Genomic DNA, 25,966 nt, shown 5'->3' with positions numbered 1-25,966 from the left:
ATGCTGGGAGCCCTCCCAGCTCCCAAAGGTCGATCCTTTGCATGGACTCTTCTCTGCAAGGAGAGTGGGCAGGGCCTCAGGGCCACCTCAGCTGTGGAATAAACAGGTTTAGACTCCAGCTAACCTGTGCAGTATGCGCCGTCCCCAACCCTGCTCCCTCAGACATGACCAGGACAACCTTTCCTTTGGCCCTTACGTGACAGGCCAATAAAGTAGGCAGAGCTAGTGCCAGGCCATCCACCCAGGAAGGCCTATGGGGGCTCTAGAGCTGGCCAATGAAAGGAGAGGGCCACACTCCTGCCCCAAGTCTATGGGACTCACCACATTCATGTCATCCTTGTGCTAGCATTTGGAAGAATTAGGGATGGGGAGGGAGCTCAATGGTGAAGTATTTACCCAGCATGTATGAGGCCCTGGGTTTCATCCCTAGCATTGGGGCAGGGTTGCCAGGTGGGCAGGGTGTCCCCCTCAAGGCGTTGGGTCCCAAGCAGAGATGATGCCTGTCAGAGCAGACATGTCCTCCACGTGAGTATACCTCCAGGGTGCCTCAGCTCACTCTGGCAGGAAGGTGAGTGTTCCAGTGCTATAGGGTGGGTGGAGCCATATGAGGACAGATGACAGCACTGGGGGCTCCCAGCACAGGACCTTGAGTAGGAGGCCACCTGGGAAAGTGGCTCATCCACACATGCCCATCAGTCCACGCCCAGAGGGTAAATAATTGAAGGGCAGGTCACACGAGCCTGCCTGCGTCACAGGATGCCTTCCCTGCAGGGTCTGGTTACGCCCCAGATCGCATTGACACCCCTGTTGGCTGGTGAATAATTAAGCAGCCACCTTCTCTCAGTCGGGACTCCATCTGCAGGCCCTACTCTACGGCCTCCTCGCTGCCTGTTGCCTGTCAAGCACAGCGCTGGGCACTGAGCAGAGCGCTGACCCCAGCAATCCGGCCCTGCTATAGCCACCTGCCTCCTCAGTGCCAGCACCACTTCCATGGCCCCTGAAATGGACCAATTCTACAGGTCCACCATGGCCATCTACAAGGTGAGCTCATGGGCCATGGCCAGCATATAGAAGCCAGGCTGGCCCCAGGACACAGGGAGAGCCCAGGCTGGGCTGTGGGTATGAGAGTGGGCATCCTTGGAGTTACATGCAGGACCCACACCACACACACATCCTCAGCTAGGTGTAGGTTTAAGAAGTGGCCAGTCTGTTGGGAAGATGAGAAACCAAGCCTACAGAGGTTAAACACCTTGCTCAAGGTCACCAAGGGAAGAAGAGGTACATCTGGGATTGGAGTCAAAAACCCAGCTCAAAGACTTGGGGTTTCCTCCACTACCCAGGGTGTTTCTCCACCTGGCGAAAGCCCAGAGTGGTGACTCAGCCACATGGTAGACACCCCATGGTGTGTCTTTTTGAAAGTCTTTTTGAAAAAGGCAAAGTGTAGGGGTATTGTCAGCAGCTCTAGGATTCTATTCTATTGAGGCCTGGGCACAGGACAGCTGAGCTGTGACCAATTGGGTGGCAGCAGGTAGATGGGCATCCCTCAACCAGTGAGACCAAGAGAACTGAGGTGCACCAACCGTGTCAGGAGGGACCAAGCCTCCCTGGGGTAGGTGTGTGACATAAGCTGCCTGTGAGGGATACCTGGCTTGGGACTGGCTCCTAGAAGATGCCTCTGAGGCCTCTATAGGAGGGAGCCAGGATCTTGGTGAGGTCAAGGTGAGCCTCACAGGGCTAGGTGCTTCTGTCCATCTGTCCATCTGTCCTTTCTACCACCATGGCCTGTATCCCTTGGCCTCGGGTTCAGAGCATCATGGAGCAGTTTAACCCCGCCCTGGAGAATCTGGTGTACCTGGGCAACAACTACCTCCGGGCCTTCCATGGTGAGTGTCTACCCTGGTACTCAGCCCCGACCATCACTGGGGCTGCAGCCTGTAGCTCAGTACCCCTTAGCAGCTGCTGGGCTCACCCTCAGCCCTGAATCCCACAACCCACCCCACACACTCCTAGAGCCGGCAACGCCTTTCCACACAGCCTGCCCTCGCTGTGCCCTGCCCTTAGCTTTACAATTCACCCACACAGGCCTCCACAAGCACACAGGTGCCTACAGCCCTCCCACGAGACATGCATGGAAGACTGTCCCCAGCAGCAGACGGGGTGGCGGCCCCTTTGTTCTCTGGCAGTATCAAGCTCTACACATCACCCAGAGCCACCTTGCCCCATCCCACCATGTCTTGGTGTCCCCTCCACACGATCAGGGTAGCACAGATTGAGTGCTAGGCCTAAACTTTCACCCCTCCTGCAGCTCTGTCTGAGGCGGCTGAGGTGTATTTCAATGCCATCCAGAAGATTGGGGAGCAGGCCCTGCAAAGCTCCACATCACAGATTCTGGGTGAGGTGCCGTCCCATGTGACTCTTTATCCCCCTCACCCCCATCCCATCCAAGCCTTTGCCTACTACCCCAGCTCTAGGCCCTTGACCTGTGTTCTTTTTGTTTGTTTTTCCTTTCCTTCTCTCTCTCTCTCTTTTTTTTTTTTTTTTTTTTTTGAGAGAGAGTTTCTCTGTGTAGCCCTGGCTATCCTGGAACTCTGTAGACCAGGCTGGCCTTGAACTCAGAGATCCGCCTGTCTCTGCCTCCCGAGTGCTGGGATTAAAGGCGTGCGCCACCACACCCGGCTCTTGCCTGTGTTCTTAATGTCTCTCGGGCCCAGGGCCTATGTGACCCGTGGCTCTGGGGCTCACTAGGGCTTCCTTCTGTATATATGTCTTCCTAAAGCTTTCACATCAACATGGGCCTATGGCCAGTGCCTGGGAGCCCCACCTCTCAGGCCTGTACCCCAGTTCTTCCCTACCCTTCCCTGTAAACCAGAGTTGTCAGAATTCTGAGTCAGAGCCATATGTGAAACCCTTGAACTTTGGTCCCCAATCCAGCTAGGAATGTCCTTTGGCTCGTTTCTTTGCGGGGGGGTAGGGTGGCAAGGAAGGCAGGTGGGGCAGGCTCCCCACACTAAAGGCAACCTTTCTTGCCTCCAGGGGAGATCTTGGTTCAGATGTCGGACACTCAACGGCACTTGAACTCAGACCTGGAGGTGGTGGTGAGTATTGGGCCCCAGGGCCAGAATTACTCAAAACAGATGGGCTGCAGTTCAAGACTGAGAGCCCAAGGGCTGGGGCGATAGGATCAGGTGCTATGCAAGCACAGGGCCTGAGGTCAGATTCCCAGTTCCCACGTAAAAGTCCAAGCATGGTGGCCTACACCCATAATCTCAGCACTGGAGAGACAAAGACGGGAGCTTGCTGACCTGACAGGCTTGCGAATCAGTGAGCTGTAAGTTAGTGAGAGACCCTGTCTTGAAATAAGTAAGGTGGCAAGCCTTGGAGGGAGAGACACCAGCTGTGGGCCTCTAGCTTTCACATGTATGAACACACACATGCACATGTGGCCCCCACATATACACACATACAAACCTGAGTGTGCATACGGGGGGAGGGGGCAGGAGAGAGAGAGAGAGAGAGAGAGAGAGAGAGAGAGAGAGAGAGAGAGAGAGAGAGAGAGAACCAGCTCAAGTTCTCAGACTGGCAACATGAAGAAAAGTTGGCCTGGTCAAGCCCAACTGCCGCTGCCTTTTCTGTCCTGTTTTTATCAGGGAGGCTCAGGGTCAAGGCATCATTAACTACAATTGGAGAATGTTTGGAGATAGCTGAGAGAGGTCCCACTGCACCAGGCCCAGGACACAGCCCGTCCCCACCCGGCTCCTCCCTTCATCTCCCTAGTTGCAGCAGCCGAGGGGATCTGAATGCCAGTATAAGAGCAGCTGTGCCTTCACTGCCATTGGGAGCAGACACAGGCGCCACAGCAAAGGTCTTGGGCTGGCACACCCAGCAGTCCTGTGCACTCCCCAGGTCTCAGCCCTGCTACTCTGAACAGCTGGCCCTCTGCAGGTATGGCCGTGGGCTGCCATCCTGCTGTTCTCAGGGCCTGGAACCACCAGCCCTTCTGCCTGGCACAGGTGTCCCTCCCCCCAGCAACCCTCCTCTCCCTCCCTGACCCAAGCAGATGCTTCTGTTTGCTTCTAGCACACGAGAGTGAAGACAGGAAGCTACTTTAGGCTCAGAGCTGGCCTCTACTCAGGCTTTAGTGCCCTTGGACCTTGGACCTCAGTTTACCTATCTTAAAAAAAAATGGAGATAACTATATTTCCTGGCAGGGCCTGCCTTGCGGTCGGGAGGGGGCGTGTAGAGTGAATCAATAACTTGAAGCTGTTTCCTAGGGCTGGGGATGTAGCTCAGTTGGCAGAGGGTTTGCCTAGCACACATGAAACCCTGGGTTCAATCCCCACACTGCCTAAAACAGGCATGGTGGTGTAGACCTGGAACCCCAGTACTGAGGAAGGTAGAGGCAGAAGGACCAGAAAGTCAAGGTCATCCTTGCCTGCGTGGTGAGTTTGAGGCCACCCTGGGCTATGTGAGACCTAAGAAACTGCTTCCTAAAAACAAAACAAAACAAAACAAAAAATTTCTGTCAGGGCGCTCCCAGCATTCCTGAGCTGAGCTATTGTGATCTTAGCTTCCCCGTGTCTGCTGCTCTCTGGATGCAGGACCAGCCAGGCCTAGGGTCTGTCTTCTTTGCTCTGTAGCTCCAAGCTCTGTAGGGAGTCTAGGCAGGGCTTCCATGGGTGTGGAAGTGGTGGGAAGAGAATGGGACTTGCTAGAGGGATTCCCAGAGGGCATAGCAGCAAGAGGATGCTGGCAGAGCCTGGAGGCCGGACAGGGTGGAGAGGTGGGCATGCCCCGATGGGGAAGGGCCCTTGGAGGATTCAGAAGGGAATTTTGACTGATAGTTCTTGCTTCCCAATAAGGATTTGAAGGTAGAGGCGACTCTGTTTGACACAGAGACTGTTCACCGCCCCCCCCCCAAATGGAAAATACATACAGTACTATACATGACAGGCAAGCACTACAGGCCCCAGGACTTCACGAACCCTTGGTGGCACAGCACCAAACCCCCAGCACCTGCTTGGACTTGGTCATTGGTTATGGCTCCCAGGGTACCTGTGTTTCACCTGGGCTAGGCAGGGACAAGTGTCACCCAGGCCCACTTTGTAAGGAGAGCTGCTTCTCCAGGCACCAACGTCTTGGCTGTGACAACTGCGTAGGGCCCCCAGCCAGAGCCACAGTAGAGGAGCACCACAGACTGTCCCTTTGGTTCTCCATTCCATACAGATCCCTGCCGGGCACTGTTGGAGGTGGCCAGGATATGGACAGAAACCTCGCCTTCCCACAGAGGGGTCAGACCAAATGGATGGCCAGCGACCATATGTGTCCCACATTAAATTCAGACTTTGCCGTGAAGAAAAAGAAGGCAGGGTAGGGAATGGTTGGAGATTGTAAAAGGAAGCCATACTCAGGAAAGGGATGGTGAGGGAGGCCTGGGGGAGCTGGGAGCGTCCCCCAGGGACAGTGACACAGGCTGCAGCAGGCAGCAAGAGCCAGCAGGTGAGGAAGGTACAGGGCCATGGTGGCCATTGCTCCCTGAAAGCAGCTCTATCAGTGACCTTTTGAGTGAGGAAGAAACAGGCTCTGGCTTAAATTTGTGAAAAGAGACTTTTTTAAAATAGCAAAAGTGAAAATAAACAACAGCAAATCTCACCAAACATGCTAGCACTGGTATCTCAGGATAAGATGCTCAGTTCAGTCAGAATTACCTCTCAGGGCTAGAACTTGGCCTCCCCCACCCCCAGCACCGGGAATTCTCTCCTCTGTGCCATCAAACTCACAGCCTCCCTCTTCCTGCCCTCCCTTTACCCCCCAAATTCAATCCCAAAACCTAGAATGCAAGGTAGGTGAGAATTTTCTTTTTAAAGACAGGGTCCGTCTGTATAGCCCTGACTGTCCATGAACTCACAAAGATCTGCCTCCCTGGCATTAAAGGCATATACCACCACACCCAGCCTTCAGTCAGATTTCTTCAGGCCTTTTTTTTTCTTTTTTTGGTTTTTCGAGACAGGGTCTCTCTATGCTAGCCTTGGCTATCCTGGACTCACTTTGTAGACCAGGCTGGCCTCGAACTCACAGTGATCTGTCTGCCTCTGCCTCCCAAGTGCTAGGATTAAAGGCGTGCGCCACCACGCCTGGCATTCTTCAGGCCTTTTTTAACCTACTGACTGCCCTGCATTTGTACCTTTTCTTTTCTTTGGCTGTTGAACACTTGGGCCTATTGGTCTGGGCTCCTGACTCCTGGGAGTCTCGGCCATGTTCCTGGCTCAGTCTTGAACCAAGGCTTGATCTGAGTCCTTCTGTTGGGGAGCACTCTGCTCTATAGAGCCATTTATGAGTGTGGTTCCCCAGCACTGCCAGTGGTCTTGGGACTGTGGCGGCCGGGGTATGGCTACCTAAATATGTCTATAGAAATATGCATCTCATCTCTGCAGCCACTCACCATATGCTTCACACACAAAAGGCAGAAGAATGCCTCATTGACCTCCCCTCTTCTCAGCTTTCAGACAGTGGGTGTTGCCCCTGCCCCATCTCCCTCTGAAGGTGACCCAGTTATTACTAATGTGCTTGAGTGTGTGGCTGAGTGGGGCTAGATGCATGTAAGTGCAGTTGCCCATAGGGGCCAGAAGAGGGCACCAGATTCCCTGATGTTGGAGTTACAGGCAACTGAGAGCTGCCTGATGTGGGTGCTGGGAACAGAACTCTAGGTAGTATGTGGTCTTAAAGGCTGAGCCATCTCTCCAGCCCTAATCTTATTATTTATTTATTTATTCGAGACATGATTTCTCTGTGTAACATCCCTGGCTGTCCTGGGACTCACTTTGTAGACCAGGCTGGCCTTGAACTCACAGAAATCTGCCTGCTTCTGCCTCCCAAATGCTGGGATCAAAGGCATATGCCACCACCGCCTGGCTCCTAATTTTATTATTTTTTAAATGTTTATTTTACTTTTATTTATGTGTGTATGCCACATTATGCAGGTGCTCATGGAGGTCAGAAAACCATGTCAGATCCCTTGGAGCTGTAGTTAGAGCTGGTTGTGAGCCACCCCATATGGATGCTGGGAATCAAACTCTTGCTGAACTCGGCAACAGCAGCACTAACCGCTCTAGCCCACAACGTTACTGTCGGATCTTCTGTTACCATCAGCATTAGCGGTTTCAGCCACCTGTGTATATTTCAGGGCCGAGCAATGGTTATCTCTGTGGAAGGTCTTTAGCCAGGAAAGCCTGGATCTCTGCTGCTGTGTCCTTTAGATGCTCCTGGAAGTTTGTCATCTCCTTGCTGTGCAATGGGCCCAGGTGCTCTGGCTTCATCCCTTCCTTCGCTGCTATAGAGGTGGGGGTAGCCATTTGTCCACAAGGCCCCCATGTTGGATTTTGGCTGGGATGTTGTTTTTAGATCTTATGGCAATCGGTATTTTGAGAGCATAATCTGGGCGCTGGGAGCAGTGACCTCACCATTGATTCAGGTCTTTCTCAGTGGCTTGTGCACTATATGCATGCATCGAGAGTCACACACTCACATCTACATGCATGTACATGCACACACCCATATGTGTATAGACATGGGCCTCAGGATAAGATGCTTGGAGCTTCCGGCTCATCCACAGTGCTCCACCAGCTTCTCTGCCTCACCGCTGTCTCCTTCGTCCCCCATCAAGAGTCCCTCTTCTTGGGCATGTGGAGACTGAACTGTTAGAATGTCCTACGGTCCCCTCTGCTGCATCCCACCTCACATGCAGCAGCCTCGGAACAGTTCTAGTGCTGTCTGCACGAGGACCATTCTGGAAACCAGCTGAAATGGGTTGTGTGCCTGCTGTGTCCAGTCTCCAGCACCCTGAGGGCAGTTATGGCAGTTCTGTGCTGTCCACAGAGCATGCCACACCCACCGCAGCTTTCTCTGAGTTCATCTTCTAGCTGCTGCCTGACAGAACCCACCAGCCAGTCTGGCTCAAGCCATTTTGGCTGTCCTGCAACAGCTCCCACGGGAAAGCGGCAGTCCTGAGACAGTGTTCTCAGAGTTCTTGCTGCTGGATGGCTTTTATTTTTGTTAAGAGTAAAAAAGGTCATTTGCCCCACCCCCTTATTCCCACCCCACCCCCTCCATTTCCCTCCCTCTTTCTCTCTCTTCCTTTCCCTCAAGTGTTTTTTTTTTTGGCCCAGAACACAGAGAATTATTGTAGAAGAATCTGATTATTCAATTATTCACTTGTCCTTTTTTGCCTAGATGTGTGATTCCCTTCTCCCTTTTTTCTTAAATCTGATTTTTTTTTTTCTAGAATACATTTTGAGATTGGTCAGTCTGGGTTGGCATTTTCAGTTATGTGATGTACTTCTTTGTGTGTGTGTGTGTGTGTGTGTGTGTGTGTGTGTGTGTGTGTGTGTGTGTACATGCCTTCATGTATATGCAAATGTGTGTGCTCTCACATGTGGGTGGACCAAAGTTTAACATCAGTGATTTCTATCTCTCTTCACTTTATTTTTTGAAACATGGTCTCACGCTGAACCTGGAGCTGACCAATTCAGCTAGACTGAGTGGCTAGTGAGCACCAGGCATCCCCTAGCACTGAAGTCACAGGGACATAACCATGCAGAACTTTTTATGTGAGTGCTGGGACTCCGGGCTCAGGCCCTGATAGTTCAGCAGCTGGTACAGTGCTGCTGAGTCATATTCCAATACATGAGATATGCTTTTTCTTATTCTTTAAATTTTTATTTTTATTTTATCTTATGCATATGAACATTTTGCCTGCGTGTATACCTGTATACCATATGTGTGCAGTGCCAATGGGGGCCAGAAGAGGGCACTCTCTGGACTGGAGTTATTATAGATGGTTATTAGCCTCTGTTTGGATGCTGGGAACCGAACTCAGGTCCTCTGCAGGAGCAGCAAGTCCTCTCATCTGCCGAGCCACCTCCCCAGCCTCTTACCTCCCCCCCCCATCTTCTCACATGCCTCTTGCTTTGTGCTATGTGTATGGTGCATGCCCATGAGCACAAAAGGCCACAGCATGATGTCATGTCCTGCTCTGCCTGTTGCCATGTTATTACCTGGACACCGGGTTTCTCACTGAATCAGAAGCTGACAGTTTCAGCCAGGGTGGTTGGACAGATGTTCATGGGACCTGCCTCTCTCCATCATTCCCCCCCCCCTTGCTGTGCCCGCCTGCCCTGTGCTGGAGTTACAGACACACACAGGGACTTGAACTCAAGTCCTAGCCTTTAGAGAGCAAGGGCTGAGCCATCTCTCCAGCCCCATACTTATTCAACATATAATTTCTGCCCTGCCTGCACCTTCCCTAAGCTCCGTGGTTTATATTGGCTGACAGCGCTGAAGACAGGTGTTCAGGAACACACAGATGTGTCTGCACAGAGAATCTGGACTTTCTCTTAGGTGTGAGTCAGGCTGGGGAGACGGGCAGGGCGGACAAGGATGCTGGATCCTAGGAGCTCCATCCCTCCAGTGGTCCTGTCCAGCACGAGCGCTCACTTGATGTTGTAAAATGACCCGCATTTTCTGTTTTGTTTTTGTTGGTTGGTTTTGGTTTTTCAAGATAGGGTTTCTCTGGGTAGACCAGGCTGGCCCTGAACTCTCAGTGATCCGCCTGTCTCTGCCTCCTGAGTGCTGGGATTAAAGGTGTGTGCCACCACACCTGGCTTCTATTTGTTATTTTTATAAGCACCCACAAACACAGGCTGGTGGTAGCAGCTGTGGGTCAAGGGCTAGACTGGTACAAAAGGGAACCTCAAGGTCCCTGGCAGACCAGCCAGTAACAAGTTCTTAGAAACAACCCTGGGAGAACCTTCAGCTTGTTCTTGTATATGAACCCCCAGCAGTCCTTTTCTGTGTGGTACCTTAGCCCCAGGGGAAGGGCCCAGGTCAGCAGGAAGCCTTCCACAGGGGAAGAAAGGATACAGGAAAAACACGCAGAGCTGGCAGAAGTGAACACATCAGAGGGCTAGGGTAGGGGGGTAGGGGGCTGGGGGTGGGGGCTCAGACTTGACTCTCCCCAGCATCATGAGGGAAGCTGACAGAAGGTATAGGAACATGTCAGGGCCCTGCCCAGCCCACAGCATCAGAACTCACCAGGTTCTTAGAGGGCATCAGGCCAAGCCTTGGGGAAACTGAGGCCTAGAGTGGGACAGCAACTAGTCCAAAGTCACAAAGCAAATTAGAAGCAGAATGAAGGCTGGTGCACAGCGCTCCTGAGCCTCAATCAGCAGCCTCTTCCTGCCTCACAGGGATGCTTCTGAGGGGGCTCCCACTGGCCCCCTCATCCCAGGCTTCTGCAGCTCCGGAGGCTTATGCAGAGGCAGGCTCTGCCATGAATTGGGGATCAGGACTGCCCTCCCTCACACTCACTGCAGTCCCAGTGCCCGTGGATAGGGAGGGGCCTGCCAGTAAATCCTTCCCCCATGGCTAGCAGAGCAAATGAATGTGTGTGCAACGAAGAAACAAATGAATGTGTGTGCAACATAGAAACAAATCAACGTGTATGCAACATAGAAACAAATAAACCTGTGTGCAACATAGAAACAAATGAACTGTGTGTACAACATAGAAACAAATGAACATGTGTGCAACATAGAAACAAGCCAGGGCAGTGGGATCCGCTGAGGAGGCAGGAAGGCTTCTCAGCAGAGGGGTGGGAAATCAGCAACGAAGATGGATGAGGAAGAAATTCCAGGCAGACAGAGTAGAATGCACATGGCCCAGACTGGCTAGAAACAAGACCCAGAAGCCTTTGACACTTTCACTGAAGGACTCCAAGCCAGAAGCCACCCGGTCTACGCTGCAATCCTCCCTCTAACCACGTGACCTTACTAGCCCCGTTTCTATGGGCTGTGGGCCAAGGCCCGGTGTGTTAGGAATATGATGGTAATAAAAAGTAAAACCGTTGGGCGCTGGGTCAAAGGGCATGCTGCTTACGCCAGCCTGTGCTCCACCCAGGTGCAGACGTTCCACGGAGACCTGCTTCAGCACATGGAGAAGAACACCAAGCTGGATATGCAGTTCATCAAAGTAAGTTGGCCTCTGTACCTCAGCCCCTCCTGACAGAGGGCCACACAGGCCAGGGCCACGCACCCACCTGCCCCAGGTTTTACACAGTCCCATCTGATTCCCTGTGTCTCGCTGCCCTGTCCCAGGATAGCTGCCAGCACTACGAGATTGAATATCGCCACCGAGCGGCCAACCTGGAGAAGTGCATGTCTGATCTGTGGCGCATGGAACGCAAGAGAGACAAGAATGCGCGGGAGATGAAAGTACGAAGGCTCTGGAGGGGCTGTGGACGGAATTCTGGAGGAAACCCTACCACCCTTCTCAGCTCCTCCACCCAGAATGAGCACAGCTGTGGGGAGCACAGCTGGAGAGTCACAAAGGACCCAAACCCACCGTTTAACCTCTGCTTCCTCTAGGGGCCCTTTAATGAGCTCCAGTCTCCCCTCTCCAGAATTCCTCTTTCCTGCTTTCATAAACTGTCCTCCCTACGGCCACCTCCGCACTCCCAGGCCAGAGGGGCACAGGGCGAAGTATTCAGGGGCCCTGGAGAAGGGACATCAGAGTCAGGCCCCCAGCCGGAACCTTCTCCTCCTGCCCCCCACCCCCACAGGAGAGCGTGAACCGGCTGCACGCACAGATGCATGCCTTCGTGTCCGAGAGCAAGCGTGCTGCCGAGCTGGAAGAGAAACGGCGCTACCGCTTCCTGGCTGAGAAGCACCTGCTGCTCTCCAACACCTTCCTGCAGTTCTTGGGCCGGGTGAGTGCGGCTGGGGAGAGCGGGCCACGCCCTCCCCAGGAAGCAAGAAGCTCCTTCCTTCTTTCCTTTCCTTACTTCATCTGAGTAGAAATCAATCTCGTGCATTTGCATGTATTATTAATTCATGGTTGTTTTGCATACACATATTTATTCATTTGGATACAAAGCCATTTATTTAATTGCATCAGAGGACAACTCTGTGGAGTTGCTTCTCTCTTTAAACCTTAAGGTGATGTCCAGGGACCAAACTCACACCATTAGACTTTTCCCTCAATCTCCTTCGCAAAGAGCCATCTTGCTCTCTTCCATTGTTTTTTAAAGTGCTTGAATGCATATGCCCCCCTTCCATTTGGCGATAGATTTGTCCATGAAGCTTGCTGCCTGCTAAAACAGTTCAAAAAAAATTTTTTTTTCAGTTCTCTTGGATTTCTAACGCTTCTGCTTTCCATACTTACTGTATTGTTTTGTGCTTTGGAGCTTAAGACGATTAGACCTTTCCCATAAATACCGTCGTGTGTGTGTGTGTGTGTGTGTGTGTGTGTGTGTGTGTGTGTGTTTGATATTGATATTTCCCTTAGTCAAGTTTGATAAGTTTGATGCTTTTAATTGTACTGAGTTTAGCGTTGTTCTTCTTTCTCTTCAAGTATGGATTTTCTATTAACAACACATGGGCTGAGTTTTGGCGTTTGGCCAATTTAACAATTTGTTGTGGTTTTATTTTATTTTTTCCTTTTCATTTGTTCTTTCTTCTCTTCTTTTCCCTTCCTCCTCCTGTTTTTCTTCTTCTTGAGGCAGGGTCTCATATAGTCCACATTGGCTTCTAAGTCACTATGTAGCTAAAAATGACCTTTAACATTTGACTGTTGTAGATGGCAGATACAAGATTCTTGAGGGCAGCTGGGTATGGTGGTGCATATGCACACCTTTAATCCCAGCACTGGGGAGGCAGAGGCAGGCAGATCACTGTGAGTTCCAGGCTAGCCTGGTCTACAAAGTGAGTCCAGGAAAGCCAAGGATACACAGAGAAACCCTGTCTTGAAAAACAAACAAACAAACAAATAACAACAAGACTCTTAAGGGCTTCTCTACTTTGGCTAGTTTCCAAATAACTGACACAGAGAGACTCTAATTTATTTTATAAGCTTAAAGCACTAGGGCTGGGCAGATATCAACCCTCTAAGCTATTTTTCTATCTCCCAGCTACACATCCCAAGATACTTGCCAATAAGCCATCCTGTCTGGGCTGGATCTGCTCCATCAGTCTGTCCTCATGGCCACATGCTCATGGTCCACTCTGCCCATAGAGACAGCCTTCTTCCCACCTTCCTCTGTTTCCTCTCCTTGCTCCCGCCTCATGGCCTCCCCCAGACCCCAAGCCCCAGAACCTAAACTCCACCCACCTCTCTTCTGCCCAGCTTAGGCTGTCAGCAACTTTATTAGCCAATCAGGGATAAATAAAGAGTGAAGTTACACAGCGTCACTTGGTGTATGGGAGAATGTGCTCCTCTGGGGTGTGACCAGATCTTGTGGGGAGGGGCAGTAATTCACAACTAGATACATTAGCAGCACCAGACCAACCCCAACATCTGTCCCTCCTACCTCTACCTCCAAGTGTTGGGGTGACAGGCACACTCCACCATACACACTGTCACATGGTGCTAGGGACTAAGCCCAGGCAGGGCTGTCTTCACACACTCAGACACTCTGCCAACAAAGCTACAACCTCAGGCATAGTTGTGTCTTCTAAATAGGAATTTCACCGTCCCCATTCAAACTGATTTCCACTACACCTGTGGGCCACAACCCCTTTGGGGTTAAAGGGCCCTCTCACAGGGGTCACCTAAGGTCATCTCACAGGGGTCACCGAAGGTCATCCGAAAATGTAGACATTAACATTATGATTCATAACAGCAGCAAAATTACAGTTACAAAGTAGCAATGAAAATAACTTTATGGTTGGGGGTCACCACAGCACCGGGAGCTGCATTAAAGGGTCACAGCATTAGGAGGGTTGAGAACCACTGACCTAGTGCATATTCTCCTAGCATGGGGGCCATAGATCACCCCCTTGGCAGGCCCAGTCATTCAAATTGGTCCCCAAGCAGTCGTCCTTCCAGAAAGTATTATGTACCCTTTCTCTGTGTTCGGTCCTTTCTAATAGTTGTTTAGCAGTTTTTCTCATTTTAGGCCTGATTGGTTCACATGAAAACAGCATTCTTTCCCTCAGAGTGCACGGGTGCCTCCCCTTTGGTAGGCATTAAGCGTAGTCCTCTGTGGCTTTGGAGAACCACAGTAGCCATGATACCTCATCGAACCAGGGTCAGAGTTTCCCTCCTCTGATCGGGCTGGCTGCTGTACTGGTGGGGCCCCATGGCTGATTCCCATCTAGGGCCCCAGAGGACGGGATAGCCTGGGCCTTCTCTTTCTCCTGCTGTTACAGACAAGACCCTGATACGCGTCCCATCCTTCGAGAGCTTCTAAGCCTAGCTTGAAGAAGATGGTGCCATATTGCCCTCCAGGGCAGCAGCTGCTAAATGCTACCCTGACGGGCAAAGCAAGTCCTGCTTGGTACCCTTCACCCTGGGAACCGACCAGGTACAATTTGTTTCCGATTCTACACAGTTGGCCTCACCGACTATCTGAACCAGGGGTCTGGCTAAGCAGGAGTCCTCTATTGACTAGTTAGTTGGCAGTGACTGCCTGTTGAATGCCACTTGACGGCTCTCGGGCAAAACCAGGAATCTTTCCCCAGCTCTGGGTCACCAAGAACAGTGAGGCATGGCTGGAATTTGCTAGCAGGATCATTTTTTTATGATATGGGTGTTGGGATTAAAGAAGGAGTAACTGTGATTGTGGGGTCCCCCATCCTGGGGGTGAGTTGGCAGGCTGGAGTACTTGGGGTCTAGGCTGCTTGTTCACACAGAAACAGATGGTCTTGGCTCCTAGAGACAACTGTTAAGGCCATTTGTCCCATGATGTATAATCTTAGGCTGAAACTGTGTAGAGGTGTTCTTTATGGCTAACCCCCAAATTGTGTCACCCTGTCTTAGTCAGGGTTTCTACTGCTGTGATGAAACACCATGACCAAAAAGCAAGTTGGGGAGGACAGGATTTATTCAGTGGCTTACACTCCCAGATCACTGTTCATCACTGGAGGAAGTCAGGACAAGAACGCAAACAGGGCTGGAACCTGGAGGCAGGAGCTGATGTAGAGGCCACGGCAGGAGGGTGCTGCTTACTGACTTGCTTCCCATAGTTTGCTCTGCCTGTTTTTAAAAATATAGAACGTAGAATCACCAGCTCAGGGATGGCATCACCCACCATGGGCTGGGTCCTCCCCCATTGATCACTAATTGAGAAAATGCCTTCCAGCTGGATCTCATGGAGGCATTTCCTCAACTGAGGCTCCTTTCTCTCTGATAACTTCCACTTGTGTCAAGTTGAACACAAAACCAGCCAGTATAGGGAACTTTCCTTAGACACAGAGGGAGTTTGGTTGGCTTTTGGTTTTTCGAGACAGGGTCTCTCTGTGTAGCTTTGACTCTCTGGGATTCACTTTGTAGACCAGGCTGGCCTTGAACTCACAGGCAGGTGGATCACTGTGAGTTCGAGGTCAGCCTGGTCTACAAAGCGAGTCCAGGACAGCCAAGGCTACACAGAGAGACCCTGTCTTAAAAAACCAAAACAAAAAACAAACAAAGTGAGTCTAGGATAGCCAAGGCTACACAGAGAAACCCTGTCTCAAAAAAACCAAAAAAACCCAACCCTCTTGAGCAGGCCTCTACAGTTCAAATCACCCCCAGCACCACTGCCTTCCATGTTCCTACTAGGATGACCCATTAGGCCCCACTTAAAGCATTCCACTGCTTTTCAAATCCAAAGTCCCAAAGTCCACATTCTCCAAACAAAAGCATGGTGAGGGCTGTCACAGAAATACCTAGTCCCTGGTTCCAACTTCTGTCTTAGGATTTTATTGCTGTGAAGAGACAGCATAACCAAGGCAACTCTTACAAAGGAAAGCATTTAATTGAGGCTGTCTTACAATTTCAGAGGTTTAGTCTATTAATATCATGGCAGGAAGCATGGCAGCGAGCAGGCAGACATGTGCTGGAGGAGCCGGGAGTTCTACATCTTGAGCCATAGGCAGCCAGGAGGAGACTGGATTCATTTCTCACTGGCTGTGGCTTCAGCACTTAAAACCTCAAAGGCCTGCTTCCACAGTGACACAATTTCTCTAACAAGGCCAATCCTCTTTTTTTTTGTTGTTTTGTTTCTGTTTTTGTTTTTCCAGACAAAGTTTCTCTGTGTAGCCCTAACTGTACTGGACTTGCTTTATAGACCAGGCTGGCCTCCAATTTACAGATGATGCCCACCTGCCTCTGCCTCCCAAGTGCTCAGATTACAGGCACACATCACCATACCCAGCTTAGGGTAAAGGAGTGGGTGAGGGTTGTGTGGCCGAGCTGGCAGACTAAGTCAGGGGTACATGGTAGATTGTGGGGAATGCTGAGACTCCTGTTGTTAGGTTAGTGGTTTGGGATAGCCCATGCCATTCAGTGTTTGGTGGCCTCTGTGTTTAGTCTGAAAGGGATTTTTATACCAGCCACTATAGTGTTCTCCTTGAGTTTGAAGGTCAGACTTGGTTGGAGGCCATGAACTTGGGCCCCCTCAGTTGACCGAGGCATTGGAAAAGGAATATTGACAGAAGGTGTGTGTGTGTGTGTGTGTGTGTGTGTGTGTGTGTGTGTGTGTGTGTGTGTGTGTGTTTGGGGGAGCGTTGGTTGTGATCTGACCTAAAATCCATCTTCCTATGGCCCCATCGTTTATACCCGGGACAAACCTTCAAAGGTGGCCATGTCCTCAGCCCAGGGGCCTGACCTGGCTTCTGGGGACAGTGGGTAACAGCTTAGGCTGGGTTTATCGAGAGTCACTGCCAGGAATCGGAAGCTGGTGTCACATTCTCTCTGATCCTTCCCACGGTCTCTTTCTCTTTCCTTCTTGAGCTCATCTCCTCTGTTGTTAAGAAAATAATAATTTAGGCTGGGCGGTGGTGGCGCACACCTTTAGTCCCAGCACTAGGAAGACAGAGGCAGGTGGATCTTTGTGAGTTCGAGGCCAGCCTGGTCTACAAAGTCCAGGACAGCCAGGGCCACACAGAGAAACCCTGTCTGAAACAAACAAACAACAACAAAAAACAGGGAAAAAAGGCAAACAAAAAATGTTTAAAAGCCATGTCAAGGAGTTATTTTTGAGGAGTCGGGGTCCTTGTTCTAGTCTTTGAAGCTTGTATCTAATGTCTGTAGTGGATTGACCCAGGAAATGGACACGCAGGGACCCGGTTCCCTCTGGGGAGTTAATGTCCATATTAGTACTTGTTATTGCCCCGTGAGACGGGAAAATAAAACAGGGGTGTTGCTGTTGTAGTTTTATTGGGACCCTGAGTGACCTCGGTAGTTCATCACAGCTAACTCTGGAGTGGGCCTTTTGTTGCATGCTCTCAGCCAAGTAAGTCACCATTAGGCACAGAAGTTCTGTCCCGGCGCCAGAGTGCTGGTAATTCCAGTTTGGGTTTCTCAAAGGGACTGACTCCTCCCCTGAGAGGAAGATGTTGTTCTGTTGATGGGGTTTATCAGTGTGGTCCCTGGCTGCCCTCCAGAGAGTCCTTTTCACCTTGCATGAGGGAAAAGGTCAGGATAGAACATGTGTCATTGCCAGCTGAGGTCATAGCCTTGAACTATTTAGATGAGTGTGGGTTTCCAGTGAATAACCCAAGCTTGAGTCCTATGATGTCCATTTCTGTCAGGATGAAGGATGTGAAGACTCGAGTGGGGCCATCCCTTCCTTATGTGGGGAGAACAACACTGCCTTGCGTCAGAGGTGGGGAGGGAAGGGTGATGGGGGGAGGGCAGGATGTCTACTGGGGATGGTGGTTTGCAGGTCCAAGGAGCGGATGTGCAGACGGTGAGGAGGAGGGCTGGGCAGTAGAGGGATTGTTACTGGCACGGCGAGGGGTGGGTGGGGGCGTGGAGGGCTGGGGGTCCTTGTAGGGAAGAGGTTCATTAGCTGCATCAAAAACCAAGGAGCTGGAGGGGGCCCTGGCTTTTACTGGCAGAGGAGAGTCTGGTGGTCAGAACAGGAGCTGCGGAGGGAGGGTGAAGGGTGAGAGGCACAGAGCATCCTGGACTACTTGACTTTTCATTTGAAAAAGATGTCTAAGTCTGTAAATTCCGACTTGGGGCCGGTGATGGCCCCTATTGGCGGGGGTGGGTATTGCAGCCAGATTTGAGCTTGGTGGCTAGAGCTTGAGACTGTGGAACATAGGAGCCAAGGGAGAGACTTTGGGATAGGTCTTTTAAAACCTGTTTTAAGCCGGGCATGGTGGCGCACGCCTTTAATCCCAGCACTCGGGAGGCAGAGGCAGGCGGATCGCTGTGAGTTTGAGGCCAGCCTGGTCTACAAAGTGAGTCCAGGATGGTCAACGCTACACAGAGAAACCCTGTCTTGAAAGCGCCCCCCCCCCAAAAAAAGACCTGTTTTATTCTGTGGTTTACATCAGCAGGACTGGTGGGCAGTCTTCTTCACCTGCCTGGGGCATCCCCCAGGTTTAGGGAGAAGGTGAAAATGGACCGAAGTATTATTAGGGGGTGTTCCCACTAAGACTTGGGGGAATCACAAAGTTAAATGTGGGGGGGGGGGGTCCCAGGACCCTCAAGCCTTGTGATTTGGAGGATTAAGAAGCCCCAGGGCCTCTGGAGTCTGGTTAGAGCACCTCTGAGTTACCTTCCTGATGGCAGTGATCAGCCTTCGAGATCAGAGAGTCAGGGGAAGAGGCACAGGAAGGTGCATGGGGAGGGTCCAGAAGAAAGCAGAGCCTGGGGTTCCGTCAGCCAGACTTGCGCTGCTCATGGAGACAGAGCTCTGCTGGTGGGACTGCAGGTCAGACTGCTGGCTGCTTAGCCTATATAGTGAGGGTAGAGAGTGTCTGTGCTCCTAAAGGAGCGACCCTGAGGATGGAGGGCGTTCTGCATGAGACACCCTAAAGGGGTTCTGGGTCTCGGCACCAAGGGTAAGAAAAGTGAGTCCGAGAAGCAGACAGACTCATCTCAACAGGCTGAAGATCTGAAGCTGCTTTATTGGAGCCCAGCCTTCCCACAGGGGTGAAGGCTGAGTGCATTTAGTGGGGCTGGGGGTATGTGTATGTGCATCCACAGCTACCAGGGAGGTACAGCTAGCTATTGGGGTTATTGGGATAGGCTTAGTTTCCCATACCGAGGCTTATTGCTTCTGCACGTGGAACAGAATGGGCAAGCTGGGCCGAGAAGGTCTTATGGGTTGGGGCTATTACCCAGTACAGCCCAACTCAGTCCCTCATGACCCAGCATATTGTGTTACACTAAACATGCAGAAAACAGAAGATGTGAAGAAATGTAAGGCCCTGGGCACACAAAGGTGTCCTTCTGAATTCTCTCCTGGCCAGGCCTTTCCTCCCACCTCGCGCGAGCTCCCCTGTGAGTGACACAACCATTGAGACATCTCCAGGCGCAGATGGAGTGGCTGAGCCTGAGGACATGAGAGAGATGCTAGTGTCTGGGCCCCTCAACAATGGCCTGGGGCTTCTTTTTGGTTTTTCCCCGAGACAGGGTTTCTCTGTGTAGCCTTGACTGCCCTGGACTCCCTTTGTAGAGCAGGGTGGCCTTGAACTCATAGCAATCCCCCTGCCTCTGCCTCCCGAGTGCTGGGATTAGAGGCGTGCGCCACCGCGCCCGGCTCATTGTTTCCCTTTTCACAGTTGCTTTTCTTCACTGGGACATATGTCATGACATTTTCTCTTTGCTTACTAATTTATAGCTGCTCTATTTTTTCACATGTTGTTCGTGCCCATGCATGTGTGTTAAGGCCTGAGCTTGATGTGTGCTGTCTTCCTCTGCCAGTCTCCAATTTGCTTACTTGTCCTGGGGCTCTTGCTGAGCCCAGAACTCACTGGAACTGGATCAGCCAGGCTAGCTAGGCAGCTCAGGAGGGGATCCATGATGACTGCTTCTTGGGGGCTCAGGGGAGTTCAAACTCCCGTCCGCAGCACTTTACCCACTGAGCCAGCTCCCCAGTCTTCTTTTTGTTTTTTGGCAAGGCTAGGGGTGAACCACAGGAGCTGGTACATGCTAGGTGAGTATCTACCCTGCATTGTGCCCCAGCCTGCCTGCAGGAATAGTCTCATGCTCTGGGAAAACCCACGACTATATAATAGCCCAGGCTAGCTTGGGGTTTGCTATGTAGCCCAAGATAGCCTCAAACTTGCAGCCATACTTCTTGCCTCTGCCTCCTGAGTACTGGGATTACAGGACAGCACCACCATGGCAGGACGCCCCCCCCCCCCAATCTCTATCCCTCTGTCTCTGTCTGTCTCTCTCACTCTATCACTTTAAACTCCTGGTCCTCCTGCCTCTGCCTCCTGAGTGCTGAGATTAAAGCATTCCCCATCACGCTTGGCTTATCCTATATCTGGGATGGAGAGGAAGGCTTCGTGCATGCTAGGCTAATACTCTACCAACCGAGTAACACCCAAGCCCTCATTTGGCCTTTTCTTTAAAAAATAAAAATCATGGTTTGTCTGTGTGTGTGCACACATGTGCCATGGTGCATGTGTGGTCAGTGGGTTCTTGCCTTCCACCTGTCCATCCAGGGTCTGTGGTTACTTCTGCTGTTGCACAGCACACTCCAGGCCAGCTGGCCCGTGAGCTCCCATCTCCACCTTCTGTCTCTGTAGGAGTGTTGTCTTTATAGACACATGCCCTGCGTCAGACTTCTGACTTGGGTCACCAGGCTTACCCTCTGAGCCCTCTCCACTTTTCACATGTACGGGCCCTTATCATCAGAGAATCACCTTTTCCCTGTACCTGTTGTGGCGCCCGTGCCACTGCAGTACTGAGTCGAGGGCGAGGGACTGCGGATTTAACTCATGCACACACATGCACACACACACACAATAACACAGCGGGTCCTTCGTGCTAAGAGAGCAGCAGCCGCGGCAGCGGTTTATTATTCTAGTTTGTTCCCCTTCAGAGTTCCAAAGAGTCTTCTTATAGACAGCCAAACAGGAATCCTCCTCCCAGGTGAAATCCCTCAAGAGGTGATTACACACAGGAGGAAAAGTCTCAAGGAAGGGAGGGGTGCGTTCTCAGAGCAGTAAACATGACTAGCTAACCAAGATAAACACAGACATGGAAGCTGCTAGAAACAGGACATGAAACAGCAAGACAGGTAGGCAGCCCAGTCAGGCCTGATTCCTACAACCTGTGTAACTTTAGATTCTTTTGGTGTTTTCTCTGGCTTTAGAAACCCAGCTCCATTCTGCCTTTTTCTGGGTGCTGGTTAATAGGGCTGGGCAGGACTGAAGGAAGTAAGTTCTGCCAGGACAGCCTTGCTTAATGTTTTAGTCCTGGTCAGGGGGCTCTTGTCAAATTGTGTAAAGGTCCCTCTAACCTAGACAGACAAAGCCTGGTGGTGTCTTTGCAGTTCACTGCTTCTGAAGCATGTCTCTGAGTGCCTCTGCTAATTACGGGCTTCAGGGAAACAGGGCGTCCACCCAGGCATGCTGGACCAGCTGCTCCCACAGTGTAAGGGCTGCTGTCAGTACAGCAGGAGACTGCTCTGAGCTTCTATAGAGTAACCCTTGAAAGGTGGCCATGGGAGGCACCTCTGCTTCTCAGTGGCAGTGAGACCCATCACTGATCTCTCTGACCCTCAGCATCTTCTTTTGTAAGACTGAGGTAGTAAGCCAGGTGTGGTGGGGCACGTCTTTAATCCCAGCACTCAGGGAGGCAAAGGCAGGCATATCGATGTGAGTTCGAGGCCAGTCTGGTCTACAAAGTAAGTCCAGGGCAGCCAAGGCTACACAGGGCAACCCTGTCTCAAAAACAAAACAAAGAACAGAGAGAGAGAGAAAGAGAGAGAGAGAGAGAGAGAGAGAGAGAGAGAGAGAGAGAGAGAGGGAGTCAGAGAGAGTCTGAGATGGTAAAGGGGCCACAGATGAGATAAAGCCAGGTGTCTTCACTGATTGCTTTCCACTTTATTAACTGAGGCAGTCTTCTTGATGCTTGGTGGGCCCATCTAGCTAGCTAGCCAGCTTGCCCTGGAGACCCCACAGGGCCTAGACACTTAGCATTGTTCAAATTTCCCAGTTTGCCCTATTTTATACAATAAAACATCCAGCGTGCTCAGATTAAGACCAAGTGAGATGGGTGCATGGTGAAGGACCATGGCCCCCTCTGGAGCCCAGAGCCAGGCAGGTGGGCAGGTCTCAATGGGTGTGGTTAACCCCAACAGATCTGGGCTGCTCTAGCTGCAAGGACTCAGGTGCAGGTATTTACACAAGAAAGGCGGGCTCTCAGATAAGGGGTAGGGTTTCTTAAGTAAGCCTCAAGTGTTACACCTGTCGGGCCCCAGGGTCTGCGGGCCACACCTGACCCAGTGTCTCTGGCCAGGCCCGGGGGATGCTGCAGAACCGCGTGCTGCTATGGAAAGAGCAGTCGGAGGCCAGCCGCAGCCCATCGCGTGCCCACTCCCCCGGGCTGCTGGGCACGGCGCTGGGGCCACCCTACCCCTCGGGCCGCCTGACGCCCACCCGGCTGGACATGGTGAGGCCCTGGCCGCCCCCGCCGCCCTTTGCGCCCCTGCCGCCCTTCTCTGGGCCCTGGGTGCCGCCGCCCTGCGCCTGGAGCCCGCCGCCCCCTGCACCCCCGCTCTACACCACGCCCCTCGCGCCCTGGCGCCGTGGGCTCGCCTCTGCACCCCCGTGGTGGCCCCACCGTGTCCCCAACCCCTACGCCGAGGCCTGGGACTGGGGCTGGGGGCGGGGCTAGCGAGGCTCCACCCCTCCCGCCCCACCCCCTGCCCTCTCCCCTCGCAGCCCCCGAGGCCCCTAGGAGAGTACGGCTCCCCCCGCAGCCGGCACGGCTCCGGTTCCTATGGCCCTGAGCCCGCCGAGGCAAGGTCAGCGTCCCAGTTGGAGCCAGATCGCCGATCACTGCCCCGGACACCTTCGGCTTGTGGGTACCCGGCGTCCGGAGATGCAGGGGGCGGGCCGGGAAGAGGCTGGGAGCTGGGCTACATCAGGAGGGGGATGGAGGATAAACTACTGAGAGAACTTCCACTCATCCCCGCAGCCTCGCTCTATGCTGGCAGCACCCAGCGCTCGCGGTCCAATTCTTTCGGCGAGCGCCTGGGCGGCGGGGGCGCCAGGAGAGTCCGCGCCCTGGTCTCCCACTCGGAGGGTGCCAACCACACGCTGCTGCGCTTCTCGGCTGGAGACGTCGTTGAGGTGCTGGTGCCCGAACCTCAGAACGGCTGGCTCTATGGCAAGCTGGAGGGCTCGTCCGCGTGAGTGGAGCCCCAGGGTCTGTGCTCCACAGAAGTTTCCAGGCCTCCCCGTTGCCTTATGCCGCCTGTCAGTTTACTCAGCAGCTCCTAGGGCTGAGAAGAGCCGAGTAGGGGCCTGGAAAGGGGGGTAGCTGGGATGGGCAGCGGGCTCGCGGAAGCGAGGGGCTCAGCTCAACACACCCAACTCCGCCTTCATGCCTTCTCTGTGCCCTCCTGTGCTGTAGCTGAGACGGTGGTGGAGGGAAAGTCCCTTCCTGCAGGCATTGCACAGCTTACAGTCCCAGAAGAATTTAACACGGGCTTTTCTGCACACTAATGTGGAGAGGACCTAGCTAGACACCGCTAAGTCTCCATACAGCCTGGTGGCCTGCAAGGGAGTGTGCAGGGCTATGGTCTCTGCAGGAGGGGACAGGGTGTGATTCAACCTGCAACTCTCCCATGGCTGGGGGAGGAGATAGAGGCCAATGCGTGAACACTGAAGGGCCAAGCTGTGACAGCTGGGAGCACTTCTGTGGAAGACTAGGGTGGGTGATAAATGATGGACAGGTGTGGGGTGGGGCCTGAGGTGAAAGCTGTGAGGGGTCCAGGTGGAAGCAATAGTAGAAAACAGGGGAACCAGATGGTGGGGACAGAGTCAGATGTGGGTTATGAGCATATGTGCTGAGGTGGGACTGACTAGCTAGGTGCTAGGCTGATGGGTGACCAGCGCCCCAGTGGATATACTGGAGGAGGCCCGTGGGTGGCTACACAGGTGAGTTATGGGTGGGTGCGCACAGGTGGATCCTGAGGATAATGCGGCATCTAGTTAAGGGTAGAAGTGAAGCCGGATGGGTGCCCTGTGGATCAGGAGCAGAGGTGGCTGAGCCTGGATGCAGGTGTGCAGCTGGTGCCATGCAGACTCACATTAGAGTAGGGGACGGACGTGCCTTCCCACAGGGTCAGTCACTTTTGGATGAGGGGGACTCTTTTTTTTGGGGGGGGGGCGGTTTGGTTTTTCTGAGACAGGATTTCCCTGTGTAGCTTTGTCTGTCTTGGACTCACTTTGTAGACCAGGCTCTTTAGAGAATATTCTCCCACCATCGGCTGCCCATCCCCCATGGGCTTTCTGGAAGATTAAGGAATACCAAGCCTGTTGGGTGGCTGGGCTTGCTCCTAACTGCAGCTCACTAACTAACCCAGGCTCACTCCAACTTGGTGCTGACGCTGAGACCGAGAGGTAACCAAAGGGCTGCCCCATGGCACCTCCTCTCTCAGGTGCCTCAGCCCCTGGTGGGACGTGAGATTAAGTGCCACAGCTTCTGCTAGCTAGGCCTTGACTACTAGGAAAGCCACGTTGGTGGGGTTGAGCCTCTGTGGTGCCTTTGGAGCCCAGCATGGCTGCTGTCCTGCTTAACGGCTGGCTCAAGGAGCCCTTGGTGTCTGCCCTACAGGAGTGGCTGGTTCCCTGAGGCCTATGTGAAACCTTTGGAGGAGATGCCAGTGAACCCCATGAACCCTGTGACCCCCATGAACTCCATGGCCCCCATGAGCCCAATGAATGAAGTGCCTTCCAGGTATCTTAGTTGGTGGGGTGGGACCCCCAAAGGTCCCTGCCTTTCCCCTCCAGGAGGCATCTCATGGCTCTGTCCTCTTTGGCCTCTGGAGAGCTGTGGCCCAGTTCTCCCACCTCGGAATGAAGGTGTCTTTGTAGCTCAGTCTGCCTCCTGTCGGGGATCCTTCACAGTCTGTGCTCCCCAGCCTCAGGCCCAGCAGGTGGGAGGGGGGCACCAGGCCTACCTGCTTTCTCTGACTCAGGTCCTACCCCCTCCGGGGCAGCCACAGCCTTGATGACCTCTTGGACCGGCCAGGCAATCCTGCAGCATCATCAGAATACTGGGACAGCCAGTCCCGCTCCCGGACCCCAAGCCGTGTCCCCAGCCGTGCCCCTAGCCCCGCACCCACACCCTTGCCCAGCAGCAGGCGGAGCAGTGTGGGCAGCATGGGGGCAGCCGCCGATGTCAAGGTCAGCCCCACCTGTCCTCGGCCTGGCCAGCAAGGGAGACCTTGGCTACTCTTCTGCGGGGGATGGGAGGGAGATGGTGGTGAAGGAATGGGCTAGGGCCACGGGGTCACCAGCCTTACCTTACAGGGGCAGTCAGCCCCACGCCTTGCTGTCTAACGCCTAGAGCTTTTTCAGCTCTGAAACTAGACTTTGGGCTGTACAGTGTCCTCAAATCTGGCCTCAGGACTCCTACCCCCAAGTCCTGTGCTCTCCTGGGGCGAGTGGTGGGAACCCTCTCTTCTCTTCGCCCCTAAACCTGCCCTCCCTTCGTGCAGAAACTTATGTCCTGGGAACAGAACCCCCCAGAGCTCTTTCCACGGTGAGTCACGCGGAGGCCAGACGGGAGCAGGTGACTCTAAGCAGGCGGGCAGGCGGCAAGAAGCAGACTCCTGGCCAGCTGCCTGGCCACTCTCCGTAGGCCCAGAGCCAGTGGGGACCTGCCCCTCCTTACCCCATCTTATCCCCCACAGGGGTACAAATCCCTTTGCCACCGTGAAGCTGCGCCCCACTGTCACCAATGACCGTTCTGCACCCCTCATTCGCTGAGGCGATGTCCTCCACCTGAGCATGAAGTGGCCCAGCACACCTGGCCAGAGCTATTCCAGCCGGCTGGGTGGCGGCAGCAGTGGATCCGAGATGCCAGGCGCCAACCCAGGGGACCACCTTAACCCCTCTGCCCACAGCCCAGGAGCTCCCTGAGGGCTGGGGCTCACTACATGGAACAGGCTTAAGGGGGTGGGGGCACGGAGCAGCTTGTTGCTTCCGGGACCAAAGACTCTCCCAGGGACCCA

The 25,966-nt window shown here is 53.1% G+C and overlaps 1 protein-coding gene across 3 annotated transcripts; it reads left to right on the top strand.

Moving 5' to 3' along the window:
• The first annotated feature begins 398 nt into the window (after positions 1–398).
• Baiap2l2 (BAR/IMD domain containing adaptor protein 2 like 2) lies at positions 399–25,966 on the top strand. 3 transcript variants are annotated; one of them, XM_051159965.1, is made up of 14 exons: positions 399–1,041; positions 1,808–1,883; positions 2,306–2,392; positions 3,034–3,095; positions 10,951–11,022; positions 11,148–11,264; positions 11,612–11,758; positions 22,240–22,392; positions 22,665–22,803; positions 22,921–23,134; positions 24,565–24,687; positions 24,950–25,136; positions 25,451–25,494; positions 25,646–25,966. In XM_051159965.1, the coding sequence occupies exons 1-14, from the start codon at positions 991–993 to the stop codon at positions 25,719–25,721; spliced, it is 1,548 nt and encodes a 515-aa protein (XP_051015922.1). In that variant the 5' UTR covers positions 399–990; the 3' UTR covers positions 25,722–25,966. The 3 variants fall into 3 exon arrangements, with proteins under 3 accessions (XP_051015922.1, XP_051015923.1, XP_051015921.1); XM_051159964.1 differs by having other exon boundaries at positions 401–1,041; positions 24,929–25,136; XM_051159966.1 differs by lacking the exon at positions 25,451–25,494 and having other exon boundaries at positions 24,929–25,136.

This window comes from Acomys russatus, chromosome 17 (assembly GCF_903995435.1).
Source record: "Acomys russatus chromosome 17, mAcoRus1.1, whole genome shotgun sequence".
NCBI classification, from domain to species: domain Eukaryota; kingdom Metazoa; phylum Chordata; class Mammalia; order Rodentia; family Muridae; genus Acomys; species Acomys russatus.
Note: the sequence above shows the minus strand (reverse complement) of the source record. Positions and strands in the feature narration are given on the sequence as shown.